This window comes from Hyperoodon ampullatus (genome assembly GCF_949752795.1).
Source record: "Hyperoodon ampullatus genome assembly, chromosome: 1".
NCBI classification, from domain to species: Eukaryota; Metazoa; Chordata; class Mammalia; order Artiodactyla; family Ziphiidae; genus Hyperoodon; species Hyperoodon ampullatus.
In genome coordinates, this window is record NC_136914.1 from 10,744,953 (window position 1) to 10,770,257 (window position 25,305).

At 43.3% G+C, this 25,305-nt stretch overlaps 1 protein-coding gene across 3 annotated transcripts in view; it reads right to left on the reverse strand.

The window, feature by feature from the left end:
* GAB1 (GRB2 associated binding protein 1) overlaps nt 1-22,772 on the reverse strand; it is a 121,726-nt gene extending 98,954 nt beyond the window's left edge. For all 3 annotated transcript variants that reach the window (XM_079705025.1, XM_079705024.1, XM_079705023.1), the window contains exon 1: nt 22,546-22,772. In XM_079705025.1, the coding sequence (XP_079561151.1) occupies nt 22,546-22,588 (43 nt within the window). In that variant the 5' untranslated portion in view covers nt 22,589-22,772. The remainder of the gene's footprint in view (nt 1-22,545) is intronic.
* Between the last annotated feature and the right edge of the window lie 2,533 nt (nt 22,773-25,305).

Here is a 25,305-nt window from a genome sequence, read left to right on the forward strand (position 1 = left end):
ACCAAACAGGACAAACCAGTCTGGATTATATAACATGGAAATAAACCTGGGCGCTGAAGAGGGAGCTGACAGCAGAGGAGCTGCAACTATGGTTAAACCGGTTCAACCTCAGTACACCTGAAGGCAGCCTTTTCACTGCTCCCTCCTAGCACTTTATAGTTAAAATAAGGAGAAGACAAAAAACTTATTATATGTATCTCCTCAAATACCGACCAGTAAGTCACTAAAGTGAATTAAAAGGGACACGAAAGTCAATATTTACATTTCATCTAGTTTTTTTTAATCTGGTGCACCTACTGAATAACTCATATTCGTACCTAACAATATTAACACACGCTAAAGGGGTTATCAGTAATTAATATCTTCTTCCCACACACATATGCTGCCAGTTTAAATGTGGGGAAAGTGCCAGAACTCAAGTTTCACCAGTGTTGTTCTATGACTCCAATAAACTTTTATAGTTTCATGCATGTACTTGTTTAAGAAATAGATGCATGCTATATCTACCACCCTCAGAGATGTTCAAGATGTACTAAATGGTGAAACTGGTAACAAGATGAACTAAATAGTGAAACTGGTAACATTGCATATTGTATTAATTCTATAATACAAGAAACCGACAGAGAAGCCCCAAGAATATAATACTTAACATTTTAAAATAAAAAAGGAAAACACTGAACTGCTAGTTTTTCATATTAATCCTACATTGCTTCATGAATTACATGATTACAATCACTTATACATTTTTTAAATTTTAAACAGGCTGATAGGAATCAACTGGAAAGAAAAACCTATGAAGAATCAAAGTTGGGAATTCCCTGGTGGTCCAGTGGTTAGGACTCCACACTCCCACTGCCAAGGGCACAGGTTCGATCCCTGGTCGGGGAATTAAGATTCCACAAGTCACGTGGCATGGCCAAAAAAATAAATTATATTAAAAAGAAAAAGAATCAAAGTTGTATTTACATAATTAGTTAAGAGTAGATGGTGACTGGGACTTCCCTGGTGGTCCAGTGGTTAAAAAACTCACAGTCTGGGGGCTTCCCTGGTGGCGCAGTGGTTGAGAGTTCGCCTGCCGATGCAGGGCACATGGGTTCGTGCCCCGGTCCGGGAAGATCCCACATGCCGCGGAGTGGCTGGGCCCGTGAGCCATGGCTCCGGAGCCTGTGCTCCGCAATGGGAGAGGCCACAACAGTGAGAGGCCCGCATACCACACACAAAAAAAAAAAAAAAAAAAAACTCACAGTCTAACCTTACACCTAAAGTAACTAGAGAAAGAAGAACAAAAAGAACCCCAAAGTTAGCAGAAGGAAAGAAATCATAAAGATCAGAGCAGAAATAAATGAAATAGAAACGAAGAAAACAATAGCAAAGATCAATAAAACTAAAAGCTGATTCATTGAGAAGATAAACAAAATTGATAAACCTTTAGCCAGACTCGTCAAGAAAAAAGGAGAGAGGACTCAAATCAATAGAATTAGAAATGAAAAAGGAGAAATTACAAATGACACCACAGAAATGCAAAGGAAAATAAGAGACTACTACAAACAACTATATAACAATAAAATGGACAACCTAGAAGAAATGGACAAATTCTTGGAAAGGTACAACTTTCTAAGACTGAACCAGGAAGAATTAGAAAATATAAACAGACCAATCACAAGTAATGAAATTGAAACTGTAATTAAAAATCTTCCAACAAACAAAAGTCCAGGACCAGATGGCTTCACAGGTGAATTCTATCAAACATTGAGAGAAGAGCTAACACCTATCCCTCTCAAACTCTTCCAAAAAACTGCAGAGGGAGGAACATGCCCAAACTTGTTCTATGAGGCCACCATCACCCTGATACCAAAACCAAAGATATCACAACAAAAGAAAATTACAGACCAATATCAGTGATGAACATAGATGCAAAAATCCTCAACAGAATACTAGCAAACAGAATCCAACAACACATTAAAAAGATCATGCACCATGACCAAGTGGGATTTAACCCAGGGATGCAAGGATTCTTTAATATATGCAAATCAATCAATGTGATACATCATATTAACAAATTAAAGAATAAAAACCTAATAATCATCTCCATAGATGCAGAAAAAACTTTTGACAAAATTCAACACCCATTTATGATAAAAACTCTCCAGAAAGTGGGCACAGAGGGAACTTACCTCAACATAATAAAGGCCATATACGACAAACCCACAGCCAACATCATTCTCAATGGAGAAAAACTGAAAGCATTTCCTCTAAGATCAGGAACAAGGCAAGGATGCCCACAGTCACCCTACTATTCAACATAGTTTTGGAAGTCCTAGCCACAGCAATCACAGAAGAAAAAAAATAAAAGGAATCCAAACTGGAAAAGAAGAAGTAAAACCGTCACTGTTTGCAGATGACATGATACTATACACAGAGAATCCTAAAGATGCTACCAGAAAACTACTAGAGCTAATCAATGAATTTGGTAAAATTGCAGGATACAAAATTAATGCACAGAAATCTCTTGCATTCCTATACACTAACAACAAAAGATGAGAAAGAGAAATTAAGGAAACAATCCCACTTACCATCTCAAAAAAAAGAATAAAATACCTAGGAATAAATCTGCCTAAGGAGGCAAAAGACCTGTACTCTGAAAACTATAAAACACTGATGAAAGAAATCAAAGATGACACAAACGGAGAGATATACCACGTTCAAGGGCGGGAAGAATCAATATTGTGAAAATGACTATACTACCCAAAGCAATTTACAGATTCAATGAAATCCCTATCAAATTACCAATGGCATTTTTCACAGAATTAGAACAAAAATTTTACAATTTGTATGAAAACACAAAAGACCCCGAATAGCCAAAGCAATCTTGAGAAAGAAAAAAGATTTGGAGGAATCAGGCTCCCTGACTTCAGACTATACTACAAAGCTACAGTAATCAAGATAGTATGGTATTGGCACAAAAACAGAAATATAGACCAATGGTACAGGATAGAAAGCCCAGAGATAAACCCATGCACCTATGGTCAACTAATCTATGACAAAGGAGGCAAGAACACACAACGGAGAAAAGACAGTCTCTTGCATAAGTGGTGCTGGGAAAACTGGACAGCTACATGTAAAAGAATGAAATTAGAACACTCCCTAACACCATACACAAAAATAAACTCAAAATGGATTAAGGACCTAAACGTAAGACCCGACACTATAAAACTCTTAGAGAAAAACATAGGAAAAACTCTCTTTGACATAAATCACAGCAAGATCTTTTTTGACCCACCTCCTAGAGTATTGAAAATAAAAACAAAAATAAACAAATGGGACGTAATGAAACTTAAAAGCTTTTGCACAGCAAAGGAAACCATAAACAAGATGAAAAGACAACCCTCAGAATGGGAGAAAATATTTTCAAACGAAGCAACGGACAAACGATTAATCTCCAAAATATACAAATAGCTCATGCAGCTCAATATCAAAAAAACAAACAACCCAATCCAAAAATAGGTGGAAGACCTAAATAGACATTTCTCCAGAGAAGACATACAGATGGCCAAGAGGCACATGAAAAGCCACTCAATATCACTAATTATTAGAGAAATGCAAATCAAAACTGCAATGAGGTATCACCTCACACTGGTCAGAATGGCCATCATCAAAAAATCTACAAACAGTAAATGCTGGAGAGGGTGTGGAGAAAAGGGAACCCTCTTGCACTGTTGCTGGGAATGTAAATTGATACAGCCACTATGGAGAACAGTATGGAGGTTCCTTAAAAAACTAAAAATAGAACTACCATATGACCCAGCAATCCCACTCCTGGGCATATACCCAGAGGAAACCATAACTCAAAAAGATACATGCGGGCTTCCCTGGTGGTGCAGTGGTTGGGAGTCCGCCTGCCGATGCAGGGGACACAGGTTCGTGCCCCAGTCTGGGAGGATCCTGCATGCCGCGGAGCGGCTGGGCCCGTGAGTCATGGCCGCTGGGCCTGCGCGTCCGGAGCCTGTGCTCCGCGGTGGGAGAGGCAGCAGCAGTGAGAGGCCCGCATACTGCAAAAAAAAAAAAAAAAGATACATGCACCCCAATGTTCACTGTAGCACTATTTACAATAGCCAGGACATGGAAGCAACCTAAGTGTCCATTGACAGATGAATGCGTAAAGAAGATGTGGTACATATATACAATGGAATATTACTCAGCCATAAAAAGGAGCAAAATTGGGTCATTTGTAGAGATGTGGATGGACCTAGAGTCTGTAATACAGAGTGATGTGAGCCAGAAAGAGAAAACCGAATATCATATATTAATGCATGTATGTGGAATCTAGAAAAATGGTACAGATGAACTTAGTCCCAGGGCAGGAATGGAGACATAGACATAAAGAACAGACATGTGGACACGGTGGGGAAGGGGAGGGTGGGATGAATTAGAAGGTTAGGTTTGACATAAATACACTACCGTGTGTAAAATAGATAGCTAGTGGGAACCTGCAGTATAGCACAGGGAGCTCAGCTCAGGGCTCTGTGATGACCTAGAGGGGTGGGATGAGGTGAGGGGGCATTTGGGAGGGAGGTCCAAGAGGGTGGGGACATATGTATACATATAGCTGATTCACTTTGTTGTACAGCAGAAACTAACACAACATTGTAAAGCAATTATACTCCAATTAAAAAAAAAAAAAGACTCCACGCTCCCCATGCAGGGGGCCGAGGTTCGATCCCAGGTCAGGGAACTAGATCCCGCATGCTGCAACTAAAGATCCCTCGTGCCGCAACTAAGACCCGGCACAGCCAAATAAATAAATAAATATTTTAAAAAAACCAAAAAAGAGTAGATGGTGATTGTGTAAATATAAGAATCATATAGAACGCTGAAAAAATTACAAAGGAATCAGTGAAGTTCAACAAAAGCTGGCTGCAATTTAATAACTGTGGTCTAGACACTTAAAAGCATACATATTTATACACACACACATGACGGGCATATAAAATGTAAATATATATGCTCATTATAATATTTGTTAAAAATTTAGGCTCGGTTTAATGTACCAGCCCTTTCTTTTTTAGGTTCTCATTTTTTTTAAGTTTTAATAGCTATGATCAAATTTGTTCTTTCCTGTTTTTGATACTCCATATTTGTGATTTTAAAGTACCAGTCTTATGGCCCACTTTTGAAGAGATAAGGAAAAAAACAAAGCTCCAATCAGGGGAAAAAAATCTCACAATCTGACAATCTTATTAAATGTACATGTAACATATTATTTCAAAATCTTTCACAGGAGGAGTGAATGTTGCTGTCATCAGGGGGTATCTTTCCATTCCTGAGAGTAAGCATGAGACAGGAGGGCAAACAGGCCTAAACCATGCAACCTGCCGCACTGTGGCAGGCACCCACAGCTTCAACAGATACTAGATTCACCTCATTCCTTTGTCATCCCTACCTACCCTTTGTTGCAATAGGAAACAGGAAAAAAAAAAAAAAATCAAAGTGCATGGTTTTTGAAAAAGCTCCCTGGTGATTTTTGTGTGTGTGTGTGTGGTACGCAGGCCCCTCACTGCTGTTGCCTCTCCCGCCGCGGAGCACAGGCTCCAGACGTGCAGGCCCAGCGGCCACGGCTCACAGGCCCAGCTGCTCCACGGCATGCGGGATCCTCCCGGACCGGGGCACGAACCCGCGCCCCCTGCATCGGCAGGCGGACTCCCAACCACTGCGCCACCAGGGAAGCCCCCTGGTGATTTTTATACTCTCCTGAGTATACTCCTGAGCATCTGTGTACCGCTCCCCAAAATGAGAACTCAAGATAGGCATTGTCTCATCTCACCCTTAAATGCACTGTATCCAAATACCTGAGAACCCCTGGTTTCAACTGACTACTCCCCTGACTAATTTTAGAGCCCAAAGTTGTGGTTGCAGCCAGACAGGTGTCAACGCATCAACTGTGATACAGGCCCCCAAAAGACAACCTTGTAAAGACCATTTCTCTACACCTCAGAACTGGGCCAGGCTGCCATCTTTATGATCTGAGCAACCACTGGGTAGGAGGTGACTCCACAGGTGCCCTAGTTTATCCTGTCTATCCTGTTCCCATCATTTGTGTTCACATGATAAGCTTGCAGAAGAGTTGCTCCAGCGAGGCTCACAGAAAGAGCTTCAGGACTAATTCTGCAGAGACAAAAACTAGGCAGAGCAAGAACTCAAACTCATCCCGGAGAGATTACCAAAAGCTTTTTGGGGAGACAAGTCCCAAGGTACTATTCTAAAAAAAACACACAAAAAGGTGGTGGAAAGAGAAGATCTGAAATTTCTGCAGAATTTGAACGGAGAAAACGAAAAATTTATTTTGTTCAGAGGGTAAGGGAAGTATCCTAAATAGCATCTTCTAAAAGGTTTCCCCTTCAAGAAGAAAATGTCAACACTTCACAGGCTCGAATCTCCACACTCCTCCCAGAAATTCCCATCGCTCACTTGGCAGGCGTCCAGATCGCCTAGTTCAGCTGGCAAATATTCAAATATAGTTATGCCAAATATGTTAATGAGGCTAACAGGGTGCTCCCACCACGTAACCCCACCCTCCCTTTCTTTGTGTGAACCGAACCTGTGCAGGTTAAAACAGGTGTGCCAGACACTTGCTAAGTGAGATTACTGACTGTTAGCTAAGTGACTGCCAATTTAAAATAAGCATTTAGGGAGAATGGCTTTGCTCAAATGTATGTTGTCTTTTGAAAGGAATATTTCGATGTTCAACTCACTCCCACTCCAGTAATCCTCTATGGGTGTAAAAATATAAGCATCAATGATTTACATTCTTTCAGTGCCATGTTCAAAGTATCTTAAAGATTCCAAGGTACTTGACAAGTATTCTTTTAAAAAGAACTTCCCAGTGACATATGTTTCATTCTGCAAACGAAGCAATGGAATTAGTGGTTACACACTGGGAAAGATAATGATAACTGGAAATCACCGGGAGGTTTACTAATTTGTTAATTTATCAGTTAAGGAATTTATTCAACAATGTCTCTTTAGCCCAACATTAAGTATTTCCTTTGTGTACCCAAAGAAATCACAAAGCCTCATCTTTGGTTTGTATGTATTCTAAAAATCTCAAAATTTCCCCCACAAAATCAGACTACCTAAAAATTTTCATTCCTCTTTCTCCCTGCCTCCCCAAAAAAGCTTTAACTTGTTTCTTCATCCACACAGACATTCCACACATAGTCTGAATTTTAAAATAGGCCATGCAGCTTCACTGTCAGTAGAATAGAAACTGCCAGTTCCAAAAAAATCTCAGCATCGCCTGGTCCCTAAATTAGTTCCCAAATCACCAGACCTTATACAGGAAATCAGGATCCAGTATCTTAAGTTTAAAAATTAAAGGGAGGTTGGAAGGAAGGTATAAATGGGATTACCTACTTACCCAGGGTGACTCATGCTCATATGATCAAGATTAAACTGAGCACGGAATCTACCATCAGGAAAGAATTTTTCCTCAGGGGTAGAAAGGGGTGTGGGATTTGCAAATGGGCATTAAAGTAGGATCTTCTGTGTGGATCAGGTGAGCAAATTCCACTTAATTAACTTCCTACTATCAGTACAAGAAAGGAGCCAACACAGGTGAGCTGCATGCCTTCCCACAAGGTGCCAGTCTAAAGCCCCTTCAGATGTTTCCAATGCTTCAGAGATTAGATAGAGAAGCAAAAGAGATTGGGGTGGCACAACCATGTCAATACACTTAACATTACAGAACTGTGCACTTAAAAATGGGTAAGAGGGTAAATTTTATGTTATGTGGTTTTTTTTTAAATAAAAATTTTAAAAAAGTGAGAGACTGGGGTGAACTTACCATATTGTCACTGCTCTGAGGGGCGGCTAAAACGCTCTTAAAATGTCAAAGCATTTGAATTTTGGAGAGTACAACAACCCACTGAAGATGGGGATAGATGTGGCAGATTGGGAACGGCACTGGGCTGGGTGTCAGGAAGCTTGCATCCATGACTACCTCTGCCTGCTAAAACCAACTGGCCTTGAACTCAGGGTATTTCCTTGGCCTCAATTCCCTAGGTCCTCATTTTCTCACTGAGAATAGGATCAGTAATTAAGTTTTCCTCCTTTCACTACTTTAAGAAAAGTATTTCTTCTCCTTAAGTATTTCAATAAAAATCTCAAAGTTATGAAAAGTTATTCTGCTCTGGAAATACACGGTTTAGAAACAACAGATTCTCTTTGAAAAACAAACGTGAATGTTTTCAACATGAGAACCTTATCTGAAACATTAAAAATACTTCAATATCCATGTTCCAATATCCCTCAGTTAATAAGAACATGGGTTTGTCAACATATAACTATTTCTCCAGCTTGGGAATAAAAATCGCATTTGCTAAAATATTTAGTATGCATAAAACCTACCACAAAAGAGTATGTTTTAGCTGTTTAAGCATCACTGAAATCAGTAGGGAGATACTAAACTTTTAAATATATCTGAGTATTAAAAATTATATCTTAAAACATAGAAATAATTAAAGTACCAACATCCTATGAATTTTAAGTCAATCTATGCATTTTCTATTTAAATATAAGTAAATATAAAATCATTAGAAGTTTAAATATGTATATTCAGCTTAATGATGTCTTATTTAATTATGAAAGAGACATTTCCCTTTAGTAATTTATGCAAAGGGCAATACATCTGCTTACCTAATATTTTACAACTTCTGCTTAACTAACATTTTATAACTTTTTTTCCCTATATGTTAAAGCAAAACCAGAAATTTTAATGTTAAAATACTCCCACTGAAAACTGATAAGCTATATATTTTTTTATGCTGCACTTGGATGACTACTTAACATCGTGATTCTCCCCAGGAGCATTTACACTTGTTTACAGCAAATTTAAATATTCATTGGAAACATCTATCACTGTGTTAAACAACATATGGGTTAGAATAAATTATAGAAAAAAATCTGAAAAAATAACTAGAACTATCAAGAGACTCCTAAGAAAAGAGGTCTACCAAGTATATGGTTTTAAAAATACAGGAAAGCAAGGCAATAAAGTCACCTGAAATAAAGTCACCATGAAAAGAGCAAGGCGTGAGACCAGAAGTCACAGGAGTCTAGACTTTCTTGATAGAAGCTGGTTCTGGGTCTCCACCACCAGCCAGCAACAGCCCTTCTATTCACTTCGGGAGCAAAGTGATCTACTAACTGAACGTACTTGAACTCTCGGTGCAGTGAGAGGGTGTGGTAGACACTTCGTATAACAATAGTGATACCGTATAATAACAATAATGCTACTCAACACTTACAAAGCAGATGGGAAGGTTCTCTAAGATCTTGCAGGCAGACGGGCAGAGTATCTTCCTGAGTAAGGAAATGAAGGGAAAGGGAGAGAGAGTGAAGGATGGAGAAAAGGAAGGGAGGGAGGAAAGGTCAGCCAGCTCATCAGCACGACACCACAGTGGTGAAAAGTCGACAGTACAATCTGGGTTCCCAGCATGGAGAAATGAACACTTTGACACGGAGACGGTTAGGGTAGAGTAAACTGAAAGATGCCCACTCTGATGAAGAGATGGTTAGAGCAGGGTAAGGAAGGAATTAACAAAAGCTGATGATAGCTGTCATTTTATAAGTAACTCCCCCAATTCCTTTTATTTTGGGAGGAGGGTGTCAATCTCTTTCTGCAAGGTATAAATAGAATCATAAAGTTCCCCTAAGAAAATAATATGTGAAAAAGATGATAGCTTTTTAAAAACAGAGTGAACTCAGTAGGTAGTTGGAAATAAATTCTTTATTCCTGTGCTAGGATTAAATAACCATTCCCACCTGGGCCATTTCTTGGCCAATTTTCTAGGATAGAGTCTGTCTTATCTCTCTCTCTTGCTCTCGTTCTCTAAAATGGACTTTAAAATCAAAGTTTAGGTTCAAAGAAACAGATTAGAATATATCCATTACACACAGGGAGAGAGAGAAAGAGAGACAGACAGACAGAAATTTGAAAACAGAACTTCTTTAGTCATGTAGAACTATTTTGGTGCTCTTTTACAAACCAACCACATCTCAACTAACCAAAAATTAGGGCAAACTAGACATGTACGATAAGGACAGTGGGGAAAAAATATCTGAAATTAGAACTATTCCAGGAAATCTGGACTGTATTTTAATAACAGGCTTTCAGATCCAATAACCAGAATAACCAGAACTTCTGGTGAGGAACTAATCCTCTTCATCTTTAAGCCATTCATAAAGCTCTCGATTCAGGAACACACGCTCTTTTTCAAATCGATACCTGCACAGTAGCTTCCTTGATTTCATCACATCTTTGAGCTTCTTGGCGATGGTTAGGCACTTTCTCATATTCTTACCTTTCTAAAAATTCCCTTTCACTTTTGTCATCCTCTAAATATGTCCCCTTTAGGGGAAACTTTGATCTGAATCACATATTTTTTAAAGGATCACAGCATATTTCCCTTATCTCACAGAAAAGAGGCTGAAGTTACTTTCTGAGTTTTGGTTCTTGCCTTCCTATCCCACGCTCTATACACATTTACTTCTATTGGATTTTCTTCCTTTTCCCGTGTTTCCTCCATGCTAACTCAGCACTTATCCAAGTGTAAGGTAAGGACCACCTACATCAGAATCAGCAGGGATTTGAGAGTTAGAAAATGCAGTTTTCTGGACCTCTACCGAGATTTACTAAAAATTTCAGAAAGGGCAAAGGCTCCAGAATGTTCATTTCAGAAGTTACCCAGGTGATTGGTATGCACATTAAAGTTTGAGGTCCACTGCCCCAAACCCTTGATTCTTCCTTCACCAAAGGACACAGGGACTCTACCGAACTATTACATGAACAAGTGCCGTCAGAGCATCTGAGAAGAGAGAGCAGCGTGGCAGTTCTGTTCACCTTCCTTTTGAAATACAGATAGAGGAGGTAACAAAGTTTGGAGACCGAGCTGACTGTGAGACATCAGCACAAATGCAGACTCATCAGCCCTGCTCCGTGGCTGCTGCCAATTACAGTAGCCAGACCTGCAAGAGGACTGATTACATGTAATTTATAAAAAGTAAACAAGCTGAGCAGCTTGTGAACAATGAATGGTGATATTCAAGCCAAGAGGTAATAAAAAGCATGAATAAATGACTCAGCATCCCCCTCCCCACCCAGACAACAATTGGTTGTACTCCAGCTAGGATTAGCATGGGAAAAAAAAAAAAAAAGAGTATTTGGGGCAATGATTTAAATGATAACAGACCATTTACCACTGGAGAGAGATTTCTGTCTCTTGCAGAAACCCTTGTGACAGGGGTGCATGGCCCCAACCTCTGGGGTTCAAAAGCTCAGGCATCTAAATGACTTTTTCTCAACCTTATTGAAGCCAGAAAAGGAAATGCCTGGGTCCAAGGCTGCAACACAGTCCTGTACCTGAATTATGGCTTTTAAAGGAAACACAGGGAAATCAACCAAATGAATAATACAGCTGTAGGACCCAAGCTTTATGAAGGATTCCTCTACCTGAGGGTTTCACAACTTCTGCCCTATTGATATTTGGGGCTGGGTCATTCTTGGTTGCAAAGGCTGTCCCGTGCATTGCAGGATGTTTAGCAGCATCCCTGCCTCAACCCACCAGCTGCCAGTAGCACCCCCAGTGGCGACAACCAAAAAACATCCACAGACATTGTTAAATGTCCCTGGCGGGGGCAAAATCACCTTCCCACTTCCGCTAAAAACCACTGCTGTACACAGACACATCACGAAGAAATGTTCGTATGAGTAAACTAGCTCGAGGAACATATTTTTGACATCATAAAGATCTCACGATTTTTGCTTTTAAATATACATATATATACGCCTCTTAAGTCTGTGATCCTACTTTTTAAAATATATTTTTCCGATACCAGGGACTACAATACACAATGTTAATATGGTTTCAGGGAGCTATTCAAGCCACGACAAACGTGCCACATAAGGAAATAACTAGTGGGCTCCTTGCCTTTCCGAGTCACAATCAATCAGCTGTCAACTTTATCGCCGGAGGATTCATGTCCACTTAACACAGCCAAGGTGTCCATCAGGTACAGGCCACCAAGTGCTAGAGCCCGTGAAACTTTTAGGAGCCCACAAAAAGTGTCTTAATATGAATTTCATTTAAAATGAGAATAAAAAATGAACATAATAAGGATCATAACTATCTAATAATAAATCCAGCTTGGAATATATTCAATTATCTGGACACAGTTGCAAAATATAATTTTTATTCTTTTTTTTTGTTAGAGGAAGGGAGCCCTTGAAGGCAAAAGTACTGGGGGCTCGTGAAAAATCACAATGAGCCCCAGCATCAAAAGGGGGAACAAGAAATTAAACAAACAAGTGCAATCCGGTGCGACGGGCACTGTCCTGGGGGAATGGCCGAGCATCGAAGGGGAACAAAACAGATGGCCTTGGCCCGCTGGGTCTGCATGGGTGAGTGATAGTGGTGGTGGGAGTTCGAGGGAGGCTCCCGGGGTAGCCTGGGTGTGGAGGCAGAGAGAGGAGGGCCAGGAATCCCTGGAGGAGAGAAGTGCACAGGCCAAGGCCAGAGTGAGGGATCACAAAGCCAATTCGGGACCTGAAAGCTCAGTACAGCTGAAGCGGAGCGCGTGAGGGAGAAGGAGGTACATGCACGGGCCACATCACAGAGAGCCCTGCAAGCCAAGAGAAGGGATTTGGGCATTCCTCAGAGCAAAGGAACCCTGCGGGACAGCCTCAAACTGGAGCCCGGGACGATCAGATCTGGGTTTCCGAAAGGCCATGCTGGCTGCCTTGATGAAGCTGGTTTGGAGGGACGCAAGGATGGAGACAGGGAGATGAACTAGCAATTGCAGAAATCCGGCAGGAAGGCAAAGGCAAAGGCAGCTTAGGCAACACAGAGGTCAAGAAGTCAAGAGATCTTTGGAAGGTAAAGCTGACAGGATTTGGTCACTGGATGTGGAGAAGGAGAAGAGAACAAAGAAAATGCTCTGGCTTAAGCCACTGGGAAAGGGATGGTGGCGTGACTGACTGAGAGAGGGAACCTGCAAGAGGGGTTTCAGGAGAGGATGGTGAGCCCTGCTGTGGGCATGCGGACTCTCCGTTGCTGTGGGGATCTAAGCAGTTAGAGATCTACTAACCAGTTAGAGCCAAAGATGTGGAGTGACAAATGGGCTGAAATGGTGTCTTCAAATCATCAGCATATAATTCAGGGGCATTTCACTGGGCTTTATGATCCACAGATGAGCTTTAAAGGTTACGAAGTGTGCAAGGGGATAACTTTGTAAGTGTGTAAGTTTGTAAGAATTCTGTGGACACTACTATATATAAAATAGATAACCAGTAAGGACCTACTGTATAGCAGAGGGAACTATACTCAATATCTTGTAATAACCTACAATGGAAAAGAATCTGAAAAAGAATATACAACTGAATCATTCTGCTGTACACCTGAAACTAACAAAACTGTAAATCAACTAACAACCAGCATGATGTGATCACTGGCCAAGCAGGGGGAAAAAAAAAAAAGAATTCTATGGAAATGGAGAACATGGAGCTTTTATCAAATTTTCAAAAAAGTTCATGAACTCCCAATGGATGAAGAACTACTAACAGTGTGGCATGGGAGTAGAGAGCATCCAGGGCTAGCCAGCACTAGAACGCTTAGGAACTCCAACACTTCCAGAAACCAGAGCCTCGTATCAGGAAGGCACAGGGAAGAACATATTTTGAGAAAATGGACTGGTTATCTCCAACGATGTAGTCAAGAGCTTCATGAAAGATAAAAACTAAAAAGTTCAGATCTAGTTCTGCTAGATTGGGCAACCATCTGGGATCTTAGTGGGAGCCAGGTTAGGTAAGGATGGTGCAAAAGGACCCGGGCTGTATTCCACTATGAGATGAGCAGCAGGTGAGGAAGGGGGGTGGGTGGGGGTGGGGCAGGTGGACACAACCCACCCACGAGTCTGGCTGGAAAAGGGAGCAATAGAAAGAGTCTTGCTCCAGCCGCATCTTTGAAAACTGAATCCATCTTTTTTTTTTTTTTTTTTTTTTTTTTTTTTTTTTTGCGGTAAGCGGACCTCTCACTGTTGTCGCCTCTCCCGTTGCGGAGTACAGGCTCCAGACGCGCAGGCTCAGCGGCCATGGCTCACGGCCCCAGCCACTCCGCGGCATGTGGGATCTTCCCGGACTGGGACACGAACCCGCATCCCCTGCATCGGCAGGCGGACTCTCAACCACTGCGCCACCAGGGAAGCCCTGAATCCATCTTTTTAAGGTCCTGGTGAAATCTCTCTTGCCACCTTCATGAAACCTTCCCGGAATCCCTGAATTCACCTCCCTCGGCTGAATTCTTCTAAAGCCTGGCCTCACACATCACTGATCACAACATAATTTGCAGTACTGAGTGCCTCCTATGTCCCTAGTAGCATATAAACTCCTGAAAGGTAGAGGCAGTGCCCTCTTGGGCCTCTTCTGAATTCTTTGCAATGCCTTGTTCTCAGCGGGCATCCCCTCAAGGACTGCAGGGTCTGACCTGAGAAGAGATCTGGCCCTGCCAGAACAGCTGGTTAACTTGTATGACCTCGGACAAATCAATTAAGTCTCTCGGAGGCTATTTATTTTCATTCCCCGTAAATAGAGGAGGTTGGACTCTCTACTAGGGAAGAAGGAGATAAGTATAATTGGGAAAGATATTCGATATAGCTATTGTTTTTGTAATACAAATCACAGAAAATAAAACTGGATTAAAAGCCATGGGAAACTCAAACAATACGTGATAGAGAAATGGGTTAGAAGAGGTTGAGAAACATTGAACTAGATGATTTATCGTTTTAGGCTTAAAACTCAACAAGTACTTGGTCATGCTACTCAAGAGATTGTGCCAGGTACCACTCTGTGCATTTCAGATGCAGAGAACAAATGCCATCTTTGTCCTCTGGAAATTAATAACCTATTACAAACACCAAAGAATGATAAATGAAGCCATAATTTTCTTTGTAAATAGATCACGTGTACACACTTTCTACTGTGTATACTGTGGGTCATTAGGAAAATCATCTAGAAAGATATGTTAAAACTAAAAATATACCAGGCATGCTTTTCCTGTTTTGACTCTTCCACTGCTAAATGAAGAGAAAGAGAAAAGAAGAGAAAGAAAAAAGAACTACAGCATCAGTTTAATTTTGTGCACTTTTCTTCAGAGATAAATGACCTAGATACCCTGTGAAGATTATTCAGAAGGCTTTGGTTTTATGTAACAGCACCACCAGGAACAAATTAACTGCCCAAATATTTCGCATTCTTCCTAGCTCAGTATTTCCTTTTACCTTTTTCCAACACTTCAAACATTTAAATCTGAAATTGTCTGGGAGAACTTGTAAAATCCAATCCTCCTACACAACTCTGGGGTCAATTATAACTTTGACAGAGGGTAGGGGCTTCAAATGATGCTTCCCTAACCCAGTGGGGTGAGCCTTCCTCACCAAGTTCTACGTAATGCCACTGGAATTCACAGCACTGGAGGTAGCATTTTACCAAGTGTTTCTCTTCCAAGTGACAAAGATGAAAGCACTTCTTTCCCGCAAATCAAGTGGTCATCCGTCCAATCAGAAGCACCTTCCTCTTGGCTACGATGACCCTAGCCAAGGCACCAATGGGAATGTGTGATGGACTGGAGTTGACAGAGCACACCAGGTACTTAATTCTTTAACCAGGTAGTCATTTCAGGGAGGAGTCCTGCTAGTCAGAAAGTGGCCTGACCGCATTTCCCAATACAGTAGTAACTAAAAACTGCATTTCAGGAGAGAAAAACAATCTACCTGCTGGGTAGAACATTATGATTCCTAGTCTTGATTACTACATAACAGGACATAAATAACTCCCCCTTTTTTAGAGAAAAGGTGAAAGATTGTGTGTGTAAGGATTTTGACAGGAATACTTTGTGATGTTGGTAGTGAGGCTTTTACTACAGAGGAATAAGTGGAAAACAAGGGGAAGAGGGTAGGGATTCCTGGGGGAAAGAGTGCTTTTTACCTCTCTCCCACTTAAAAAAGTTAGCAGATAAAATTTTATAGCAACTGGCTAACCGATGTATTAAATACAATAAATATTTAATACAAAATATCAATTACAAAATATTAAATACAGTAAAAATGACAAAAATAGATTGACTTCTCAATCCCCTGATGCTACTGTCCTGCATATTTTATTTCATAAAAGCTTCTTAACTAAAATTATCTTTACCTGCTTATTTCACATAAAACTGCTAAATATGTCTAGGCAATAATGACAAATATTCAATTCAACCAAGCAACACGAAGTCAGTTACAAACCCTTACTGTTAACATTTTTTCCCCTCTTCAGACTAGAGGATGAAAAGTAAAATGAAATTTTAATGTTTTCTTTTCCCATGTGTGACATTCTTAAAGAAGAACCATATGTAAAACTTTTCAAAAAAATTAAACGACACGAGTTAAAACAAAGAAAAATAAATAAAAAAGGGAAAAGAAAAACAATGAGCAGGATAGTTAAAGCAAAGTTTAGTATTTTTCTTCCTTTTAAAATAAAAATGACCTAAGGTTTCTTCATTGAAGAGAAATGTTTGGACTCTTGGTATATTGTTTTTAATTCATGGAACAATGTAGCCATTTGTTTTTTTCCTTTTAGGACATTGCTGTTGTTGTTGTTGTTTTTTTTTTTTGAACACATGGGGAATTACCTAGGCCAAGTATGAATTCAAAGAAAAAAGCTGGGAGAAAAAAAACACCACCATACGAAAAACTTGTGGTAAATGTGGCATTCTTTCCAGTGTATAAAAGTAAAAGAAAACTCAGTTTAGAAATATGATAAAAATTTCTGAAACACACAGAAAGGAAAGAACAGTTAAATAGTAGGAAAAAAAAAAAATTAAGATCACTCACATTTCCCCTTCTAGAAGCTCTATTTCTTTGCGACTTACATCTTCACATGCAGTTTGCATATAGCAGCTCTGCTAAAAACAACCACATGGAAAATTTTTGTTCCAGATAACACTGCAGGACAGGGCTTGGCAGCTACAAGCTGTAATCAGAATGCTTCAAGGGCTAATGTAACCCAGATAACGACCAAGCATGCATTTCGGTGCAGAGTCTTAACTATTTTTTTTTTTTAATAAAGCAGGCTGTGGGAGGGTTAAAAGCTTCTGGGTTCTACTTTATACACATTCAGCAATGAGCATTTTTCTCTTCAGTTAGGGAGCATTTTGCTCCTACGAATAAAAGAATTGCTTAAAATATAAAAGATTCTTTTCCAGTTAAGGCATTCTTGTAGGATTTGAGGTGCTCACACAGACAAGCCTGGAATGGTCAAAGCTTCCAAGTTCCTAAAATGACTTTTCCCAGTAATTCCACAGGCCTGCATCGCCATCTCCAATTCATTAAGGCTCCCCCAGCCACTGAGTTGGCAAATGAAGAGGTTACATATTTAAGGACCGTGGAAATCCATGGTACAATGAGCCACTTTCGCCCAGGAGTAATCTAAAGAAGAAAAGAATGCTGATTTTATTTGTTCTTGTAGCTGAAGAGGGGGAGCAGACAGGGACCTGGGTCTTGGTAAGTTTCCTGTACTTAGTCGACTAAGATAAAGAGTCACAGAAGTGCTGTGACTTCAATCCAAGTTCAAGTGGCAAATTCAGATGGAACTCTAACTTGGGGGAAATGAGCCACCATGTTAATGCAAGGAATGTGAAATGGGAGAAACCCTTCCATCAACAGTCAGGAGGGGTTTAATGTGATCCAATGGTGTTATTCTCTTTCCTCCAGCTCTGGCTGGCACTCACACAGCTGGGCTAAGATGGCTTCCAAAGTCCAAAATAAGACGCTAGCCCAAGGCAGCCCCTGCCCTCCTGCTGGAACTCAGAAGCAAATGAATCAAAGGCTCTTTTATTCTCCCTCCTACCAGAACATGCTCCCTCTCTGTTGTCAACTAAATGCTTGCCAGAATGAATTATTTAGTTCCAAACAGACATAAAGAAATCTTAAATAACACATGTCCCTTGGAATTTTAATAAGTTCAGGTGACCGGACAAGTGGGGTTGTTTGGTTTGTTGTCTAGCCTGGGACAGAAAATTCACTTGTGGTCAGGATCCCATCAAGAGCATTAGGTCATGGCAGAAACTGAAACTTCTCAAACTGCAAGTTACAGCTGACATCCAAATTCCATGCATGAAACGGAGCTGTTCTGTTCTTTTCTCGAGGGGATGTCTGAACTCAACACAAAGTCCCCGTTCTTCCTTGAAAACCAAGCTTCCCTTCTGATTTTTGCTATTTCTGTCAGAAGCACCTGGATTCTTCCAAGAATAGGGCCTGAAATTCACCTGTGAAGTCTTCCCTGGCTGCCCCCATCCCCCTCCCCATTGCTAACTGATGGTCTTTCTTAGTAGAAACAATGTTCCTGCCTTATTGGAAAAGGTAAAAAGAAAACATTCGAAATTTGAATGGAATGTTCACTAATGGGAGAATTGCAGGAAAAAATTTCCTTGAACAGAATAATTATGCTCCTTCAGTCACTGTAAGCAAAAGCTTCAGAATCTGTTGACTACTGGCAATTCCCAGTAGCAGAATCTGCTACTGGGAATTGCCAAAAAAGGGCAGGAAAAGCTTCCAAACATCCCAGTCCTCTCTTTGTTGTAGTGACACTATGGAACAGGGACTTAGCCCAGCTCCTGGGTTGTCCTTGAACCAAGGAGATGCTGTTATTTTGCCTTCCCCATGCCTCTCTCCTCTATGTAAGATGTCAGGTGCCCACCCAGAGGCAGATGCTATTTCTGTTTCTAAGTCCATTCCCAGAACCACAAGTTCAGACAAAAAACATCCTATAAACTGACAGCTGAAGAGCAGAGCCCAAACTGGGTGCAGATTACACACCCAAGAACTGGCTGAGGTTTTGCTCCCCAGATGGCTGGCAGCTAGCAGGCCACCTTGCCCTGGTCCAGAAGCAGGTTCTCCTGCTGAGATTGCACACCGGCCCAAGGCAGACATCTGGGCCATGGAGGAGCCCAAACTTGGTGTCTTGGCTTGAGGTAGGCCATAGGGAAGCTCCCCCCCCTGCAGAGATAGGGGGACAGCCAGCTGGCTTGAAATAATCCTTTGTTTTCAAGACTTACCTTTTATCTCAGCTAAAATTTCAAATCCTGATGAAAATTCTACCATTATTTCAAATGGCTGATTTGTCTTTAAACAGCCCTTTAAACATCTGAGCGCTGCCTATGAGTGCATACTACCAAGAGTCTACTTGGTTTCTATAACCCTAGTGACATTGATCTGTATGTGATTCTACTCAGGTCCTTAACAGAGTGAAAAATCAGCTGTTTAATATATAACACAGGATGAAAACAGCAACACAGTAGTAGCAAAACTGAGAGAAAGCAGAAAAATCTTCACCTCCGTATTAAGTGGACTTCTAAAAATTCTCAGAGGACGGAACACATACAAGAGGTTCTTACCCTTTTGCAAATAAATATAGAAAAAATTAAAAAGAGGCAAAAAGGCTGGAGAATCCGCTCACTAGTCTTTGTCTTAACTGTCTTTTATGCCACTTCCACTCTCTTTAGGAAATTCAAGAAAAGCTTCCATATCTGAGGAACATACTAATATAAAAAAACAATGCTGTTGACTATAAAACAGCAAACATAAAATGGAGTTGTAAATGGAATGCATGGGGGCCGTAACTTGAGATGACTTTGGAGATAAAACTAAAACAGTTTTTTTGTCACTTAAAAGCCCTGATGGATCATCTTAATCAATGCTTGGACTACCCTATAAATACTGTAAACAGCGAGACAACTGTCCAAGTTCTCTGGCCAAATGTTCCCCAACAAAATCAATGTTCAAACTCCCTGAAGTCTCATTTAACAATTACAGTACCAGGCATCCAAGATATCTTATCCAGTGAATCCGTTCATTCAAAACCATTATCAAGCAACATTTTGCCTACTGGGTGGCCAACAATGTTTCCTTTCATCCAGAAAATAAAGATTTTACATGAAACCAAACCAGCACAGGAGATGCATGTATATATGCCAATGTCTTTGAGGGGCAAAGCTGCTTTAGCCAAAACTATCTGAATTGGATACCAAGCCAAAGAGCAATCATCTGGGAATGTTAAAATCTGGGCAACCGACTTGACGGTGCAAATATAAGACAAGACTCATTTTAACTTATAAGTCTCCAGTCACCCTTTTGGACCCCTCAATTCTGGTGGCCACCCTGCCCACTTTCTTCCTGGGCTGTCTCTATGTACTTCACTAGTGTGGAAAGAAAACCCCAGTGCCCAGCCAGGCAAAGAAAACCCCGCCTCCCTCTGCTGTTAGGCATATTCTCCTCTCAGCTGACAACAAGTTAGGGAGCCCATTGTCTCCCTAAAGTATTCTTATGGTTTCAGTCTACATGAAGCTTGTTCCTCAAAACATCTATGAAATACCCATAGTGATCCACTTGGGCACACGATCAGAAACCATGTGGCATTGCTAGCTACCTTTTGTGCACACATGCTTGTCTTGTGTTTCTTCAGCACTGCACCTCTGATCCGCAGCCCGCCCCTTCCTTGCCTGCTCAACCAATATCCACAGACTCATAGAAAGTTACAACTTGAAAGGCTGTTTACAGATGACCCGCCTGAGTGCCACTTGAAATCAACTAGATGACTCATTAACCTTTTAAAGGCCAGTCAGGCAGGCAGATCTGGGTTCAAACCCTGCCTCTGGCACACTCTGGTTATATAGACTGTGTTCTCATCTGTTAGATAGATAATACGCGCCTCATAAAACTGTTGTAATGATCAAATGAAATAATAAATTTTTTAAAATTCAGATTTTCCATTTTCTTGGTCCTTGTTAAGACATAATCTTGGGGGCTGATTTTCTTCCTGGTTTGTATTACATTAAATTGCAAGCCCAAGAGGCAAGCCTTTTTTCCTACTGTATTTTTTAAATCTTATGGTCCCTAGTCCAGTGCGGGGCATCTTTTGAGAGAGCCATAAACCAATCATGTGAAAGAAAGCATTAAACCTCTATTACCACTACCTATTTCAGCTAATGTAGTGTTCTTCAGTTCCCCCAAGGACCCAATCATTTCCTAAACAGCGCCTTCTCAAAACAACTACATCTCTTTATCAATCCACTCCCTCTTCCCACACACATACAGCCTTCTCTTCAGAACTCAGAGCTGAAAACAACACTGCCTCTCCCCAATTTTTGGATTAAAGTCAGCATATTTACCAGAATATTCAGGCAAAGTGTGATAGGTGGAGAGACAGGATTTGGAAGGATTCAAAAAATCTCTGGAGAACTTTCTTAGGATTTGTGGCATCAAATCCTTAAATAAGAATTACTTGCCTATAACAAATTCTGGCAGAAAGTAAACCAGAAACTCACCGGTGAGTTGTCGGTGAAGTTAAATATTGCACTTCACTCCCGTTCTACGCAAGCAAACAGTGACTAATAGGATTACCTCGAGCTCTCACTCTGGATGTACATACCCTTCCACAAGAAACAGGTTCCATTATTAGTGTCGGCGCCCTGGTAGTAAATTTATATTTAAGGGTGCATACATTTTGTTTTCGAGACATACTTTACTAGAAAAATATTTGCGTCATATGCCAGGGCGAAGGTGTCATTTCTTTCTTTTGCAGGGGGCAGCAACAAAAGAGCCAATGGGGGAGAAGGGGATAAGATCGCAGACACCCCCGCCCGAAGAGGACACAGATTTCCACCTAAGCAAGGTTGGTTCTTTCAAGGAATATCTTCCTTAACAGCTAAAACAGTTTAACACATAATCAGCAGAAGCAACTCGGGTGGCCTGGGAAAGTACCGTAACACACAGAAATCCTGACTGGCCCCAGCTGTCCTCTCCTGCGGGGTTTGACAGCGTGTCGACGGCGCCCGAACACCAGCCACCAGGCTCCCCCCAGTGCCCTCCTTTCGCAGCAAACTGCCAAGGCTCTCGGGCCAAACTCCAAGGTCCCTCGCTTCAAAACCGCGAAAATGTGAACCGTCCTAAGCAAACGGTAGGGCGCGTAATAACTTTTTTCTTTCCCGTGTGCGCGGACTGGAGATGCTCGGCTCTAAGGCCAACTTCCCAGGTCCCCCGCCCGCTTCCGGCAACCACCCCGAGGGGAAGGCGGGAGGGAGCGCGGACCAAATAGAGGGCTGATGAGTTCCAACACCTCCGTGGTTTTCCCACTGCGGGAAATTTACTACACAGCAGTCCCTAAGGATTCCCTGCAGGTATAACGAAAGGAGAATGCTCTCCCCCTCGCCCCTGCTAAAAGGAACAATAAAAACATGCAGCCGGCGCTCAGCTGGCCATGCCCGGCCCTCCTACGGGCCGATGTCTGGAATCTGGAGGAAGAAAGGTGCCCGGCCAAGAGGAGGCCCGGGCGTGAGTGTCCAGCCTGGGTCCCCAGCCTGCCGGGGAAAGGGCCCACGGGAAAAGGATGGGGACCAAGGGGAAGCAGCAGTCCGCGCACGAGCCGCCCGGGAAAGGGAACGGCGGCCGAGCTCTACTTACATAACGCTTCAACTTTTTCTCCGGGGGTGACTTGCGGAGCCATCCGGAGCAGACCACTTCGCCGCCGCTCATGGTGCGCGCCCCTCCGGCTCCGGGCCGGGCGCGCTCCCGACACCGCCGACGCCGGACAGCCGCGCAGCGGCGGGGACCTAGCTCTCCGGCGGCGCACCCCGGGCGGACGGGCTCCGCGGCGCGCCGGCTCTCGGCCTCCGAGCTTCTTCCCCGCAAGCAGGTCCGCGGACTTGAGTAGAAGCGGGCCGCGCCGCCGAGGCCGATACCTCGGGGCAGGGTCCGCGGCCGGGCCGAGGGCGCCCCGGCCTCCCTTCAGTGCGCCCGCCCAGCCGCCAGGCGCGCCGTCCCGCCGGCTGCCTTCTTCGCGCTCGGGCTCAACGGGACTCTGCCCCGGCGCGGAGCCCAAGCCTCGGCCCCCTGCGCTCCGCCCCCTCGGGACGGGACCTCCCAGAGCGCTCTCTAGACAGACACGACGCTGCACGCGCGCACACCCACACTCACACACACACACACACACACACACAATGCCCCTGCGCGGTGCCCACTCCGGCTCGCCCGCTCTCGGTTTCGGTGCGCCCTGCGCGATCCTCTCCTGCCCCCTCCTCGTGGGAGGGTGGGTCACTTTCCCGCGGCGCCCGGGCAGCCGGGAGGAAAGGGGAAGCCGCGAGGGTCCCGTGGACAGCGGGCGCAGGGCTGGTCCAGGGCCACGGAGGGAGCCGCCGGCTCGGCGTCGCTGGGCAGGGCAGAGGTCCCGCCGGAGGGTGGGTCCGCGCTCGCCGCCGCCGCGGGAGAGGGCGGAGGGCGGCGAAGGAACGAGGCTCTCGGCTGCTCGGCTGCGGGGACCGAGCCCACCGTCCAGTCCCCTCGCGATCCTCCCGCGCCGCCTCCCCCACCCCCGGGCGCGCGGCAGGTTCTGAGCAGCCCGGCCCCCGGCCCCGATCCCTCCCTCTCCCGGCCTCCCGGCTCCCTCTTCCTTTCCTCCTCCCCTTCCCACGTTCGGGCCGGCTGCGGTTTCTGCCCAGACTTTCTCTAACTCCGCCGGAGCGCTTCCAGCCAAAACAAGGGCCAGGGAGGAGGAGACGCACGGAGGGAGGGAGCGAGAGAGGGAGGGAGCGGGAGTCCCGAGAGGCACCCTGGGATCTGTAGTTCGGGAAGCTGGAGAGGGGTCCTCGGCCGCCTGGCGGCCGTGGAGCCCGGAGCCCCCGGCGGCCTGCTCGCCGGGGAAGGCGGCGAGGCCTCGGCGAGGGCGGCGCCGCCGGGGCTCGGGGTCCGGGCGGAGAGAGGAACCTTCGAATGTTCAAGTCTGGAGATTGCCATCTTGGCTCAGCCGAGTGTTAGTTCGGAGTTAGTACTGTACACGAGATCAGGAGTTGGGGGGGGAGGGGCTGGGGGGTTTGTACTTGACAGCGCTCAAAGCAAAACAGCCCGGAGGGAGACCGCGCGCCCTGGAGAGTCCGCGACCCCCGGATCCCTGCCCGCGGGTCTGAAGGGCAGGGACCAGGAGGGCGAGGACCCGGGGGAACGCGCTAAGGCGACCAGCCTGGGGCGGAGGGCAGAGGGGGACCCTTCCGGGCTGGTGTGAGCTGGTCCCCGGAGCAGCCTTGCCTGAGTGGCGTGGGAACGCTTAGCGGGGCCAAAGGATTTGGTTGAATCGATCTCTGGGACATTTTGAAGTCTCACACTCCCTCCATTTGTTGTCAGTTTTTCCACTTGACTTGGCATTTGTTTAAAATCTACCCTTGGGGTGTTGGACCAGAAAAGGGAAACTTACTGGATGTCTTAGCGCTGTTTGCTTTCTTGCGTGTGCTTTACAATTATGATACGGGGTCCTGAGTTTAACACGATCCTGTAATAGAAATATCTTTTCCAGTTTATTTATGGAAAACAAAGCCCTCACACAAATTTTGGAAGGTAATATAAATAATCAGATAAAAGTGCTAAAAATAGTAGGAGATAAGTGAACGTTTCTGGAAAAAAATAACCTCAGGCATTTTCTTGTTAATACAACATTCACATTCAGGAGTTCCTCTGAGTTTGAAGAGCTTGTACAGTTGTAGTAGGAAATTAGGTGCTGGAGTGGTGAGAACTAGAAGTCCCTGCACTCGTGGAAGTGACATTTCTGTGGCGGCGTAGGATAGTAAACAGGGGTCAACACAAGTACAGATTGTGATAAATGTTGTGCCCTGGGGGAAATAAACACAGTAAATTGGAAGAATAACCAGGGTGGGACCAGGTCAGATAGGATGAGACAAGTCTTTCTTAAAGAGGCAGCTAGCCAGAGATTTGAAAGATGTTGTAAAGAAGAGAATCAGACTTGTTTTGTGAAGGATCAAAGGGATAACCGTAAGGAGGATTGAGAGAGAAAAATCAAGCAAGGGGGTTCATTGTTTTTCTTCAATTTTAAGGCTTTTTAGAATACAAGTGAGTGTAATTTTTATGGCAGCTAATAAACCAAAGCAATCTTTATGTGAACTCAGGTTTTACCACAAGCCGTCCAAATAAAAATAAATCACTGAATTCGTTTTCCACTTCTCCCACAGGCAGTGTGTCTGTACACTGAGTCAAAGTATTTATAATTAACATTGCTAAGACTAGTCCACTCTTTCATAGTTAACTGTTGGCTAGATAATTTACCACTTCCTCCACTCCTGTTATAAAGTCCTTTTTTTAAATCTCTCTGTCTCTCTCTTTTTCTTTTCTTTTTGGCCACACATGCAGGATCTTAGTTCCCCAACCAGCGCTCGAACC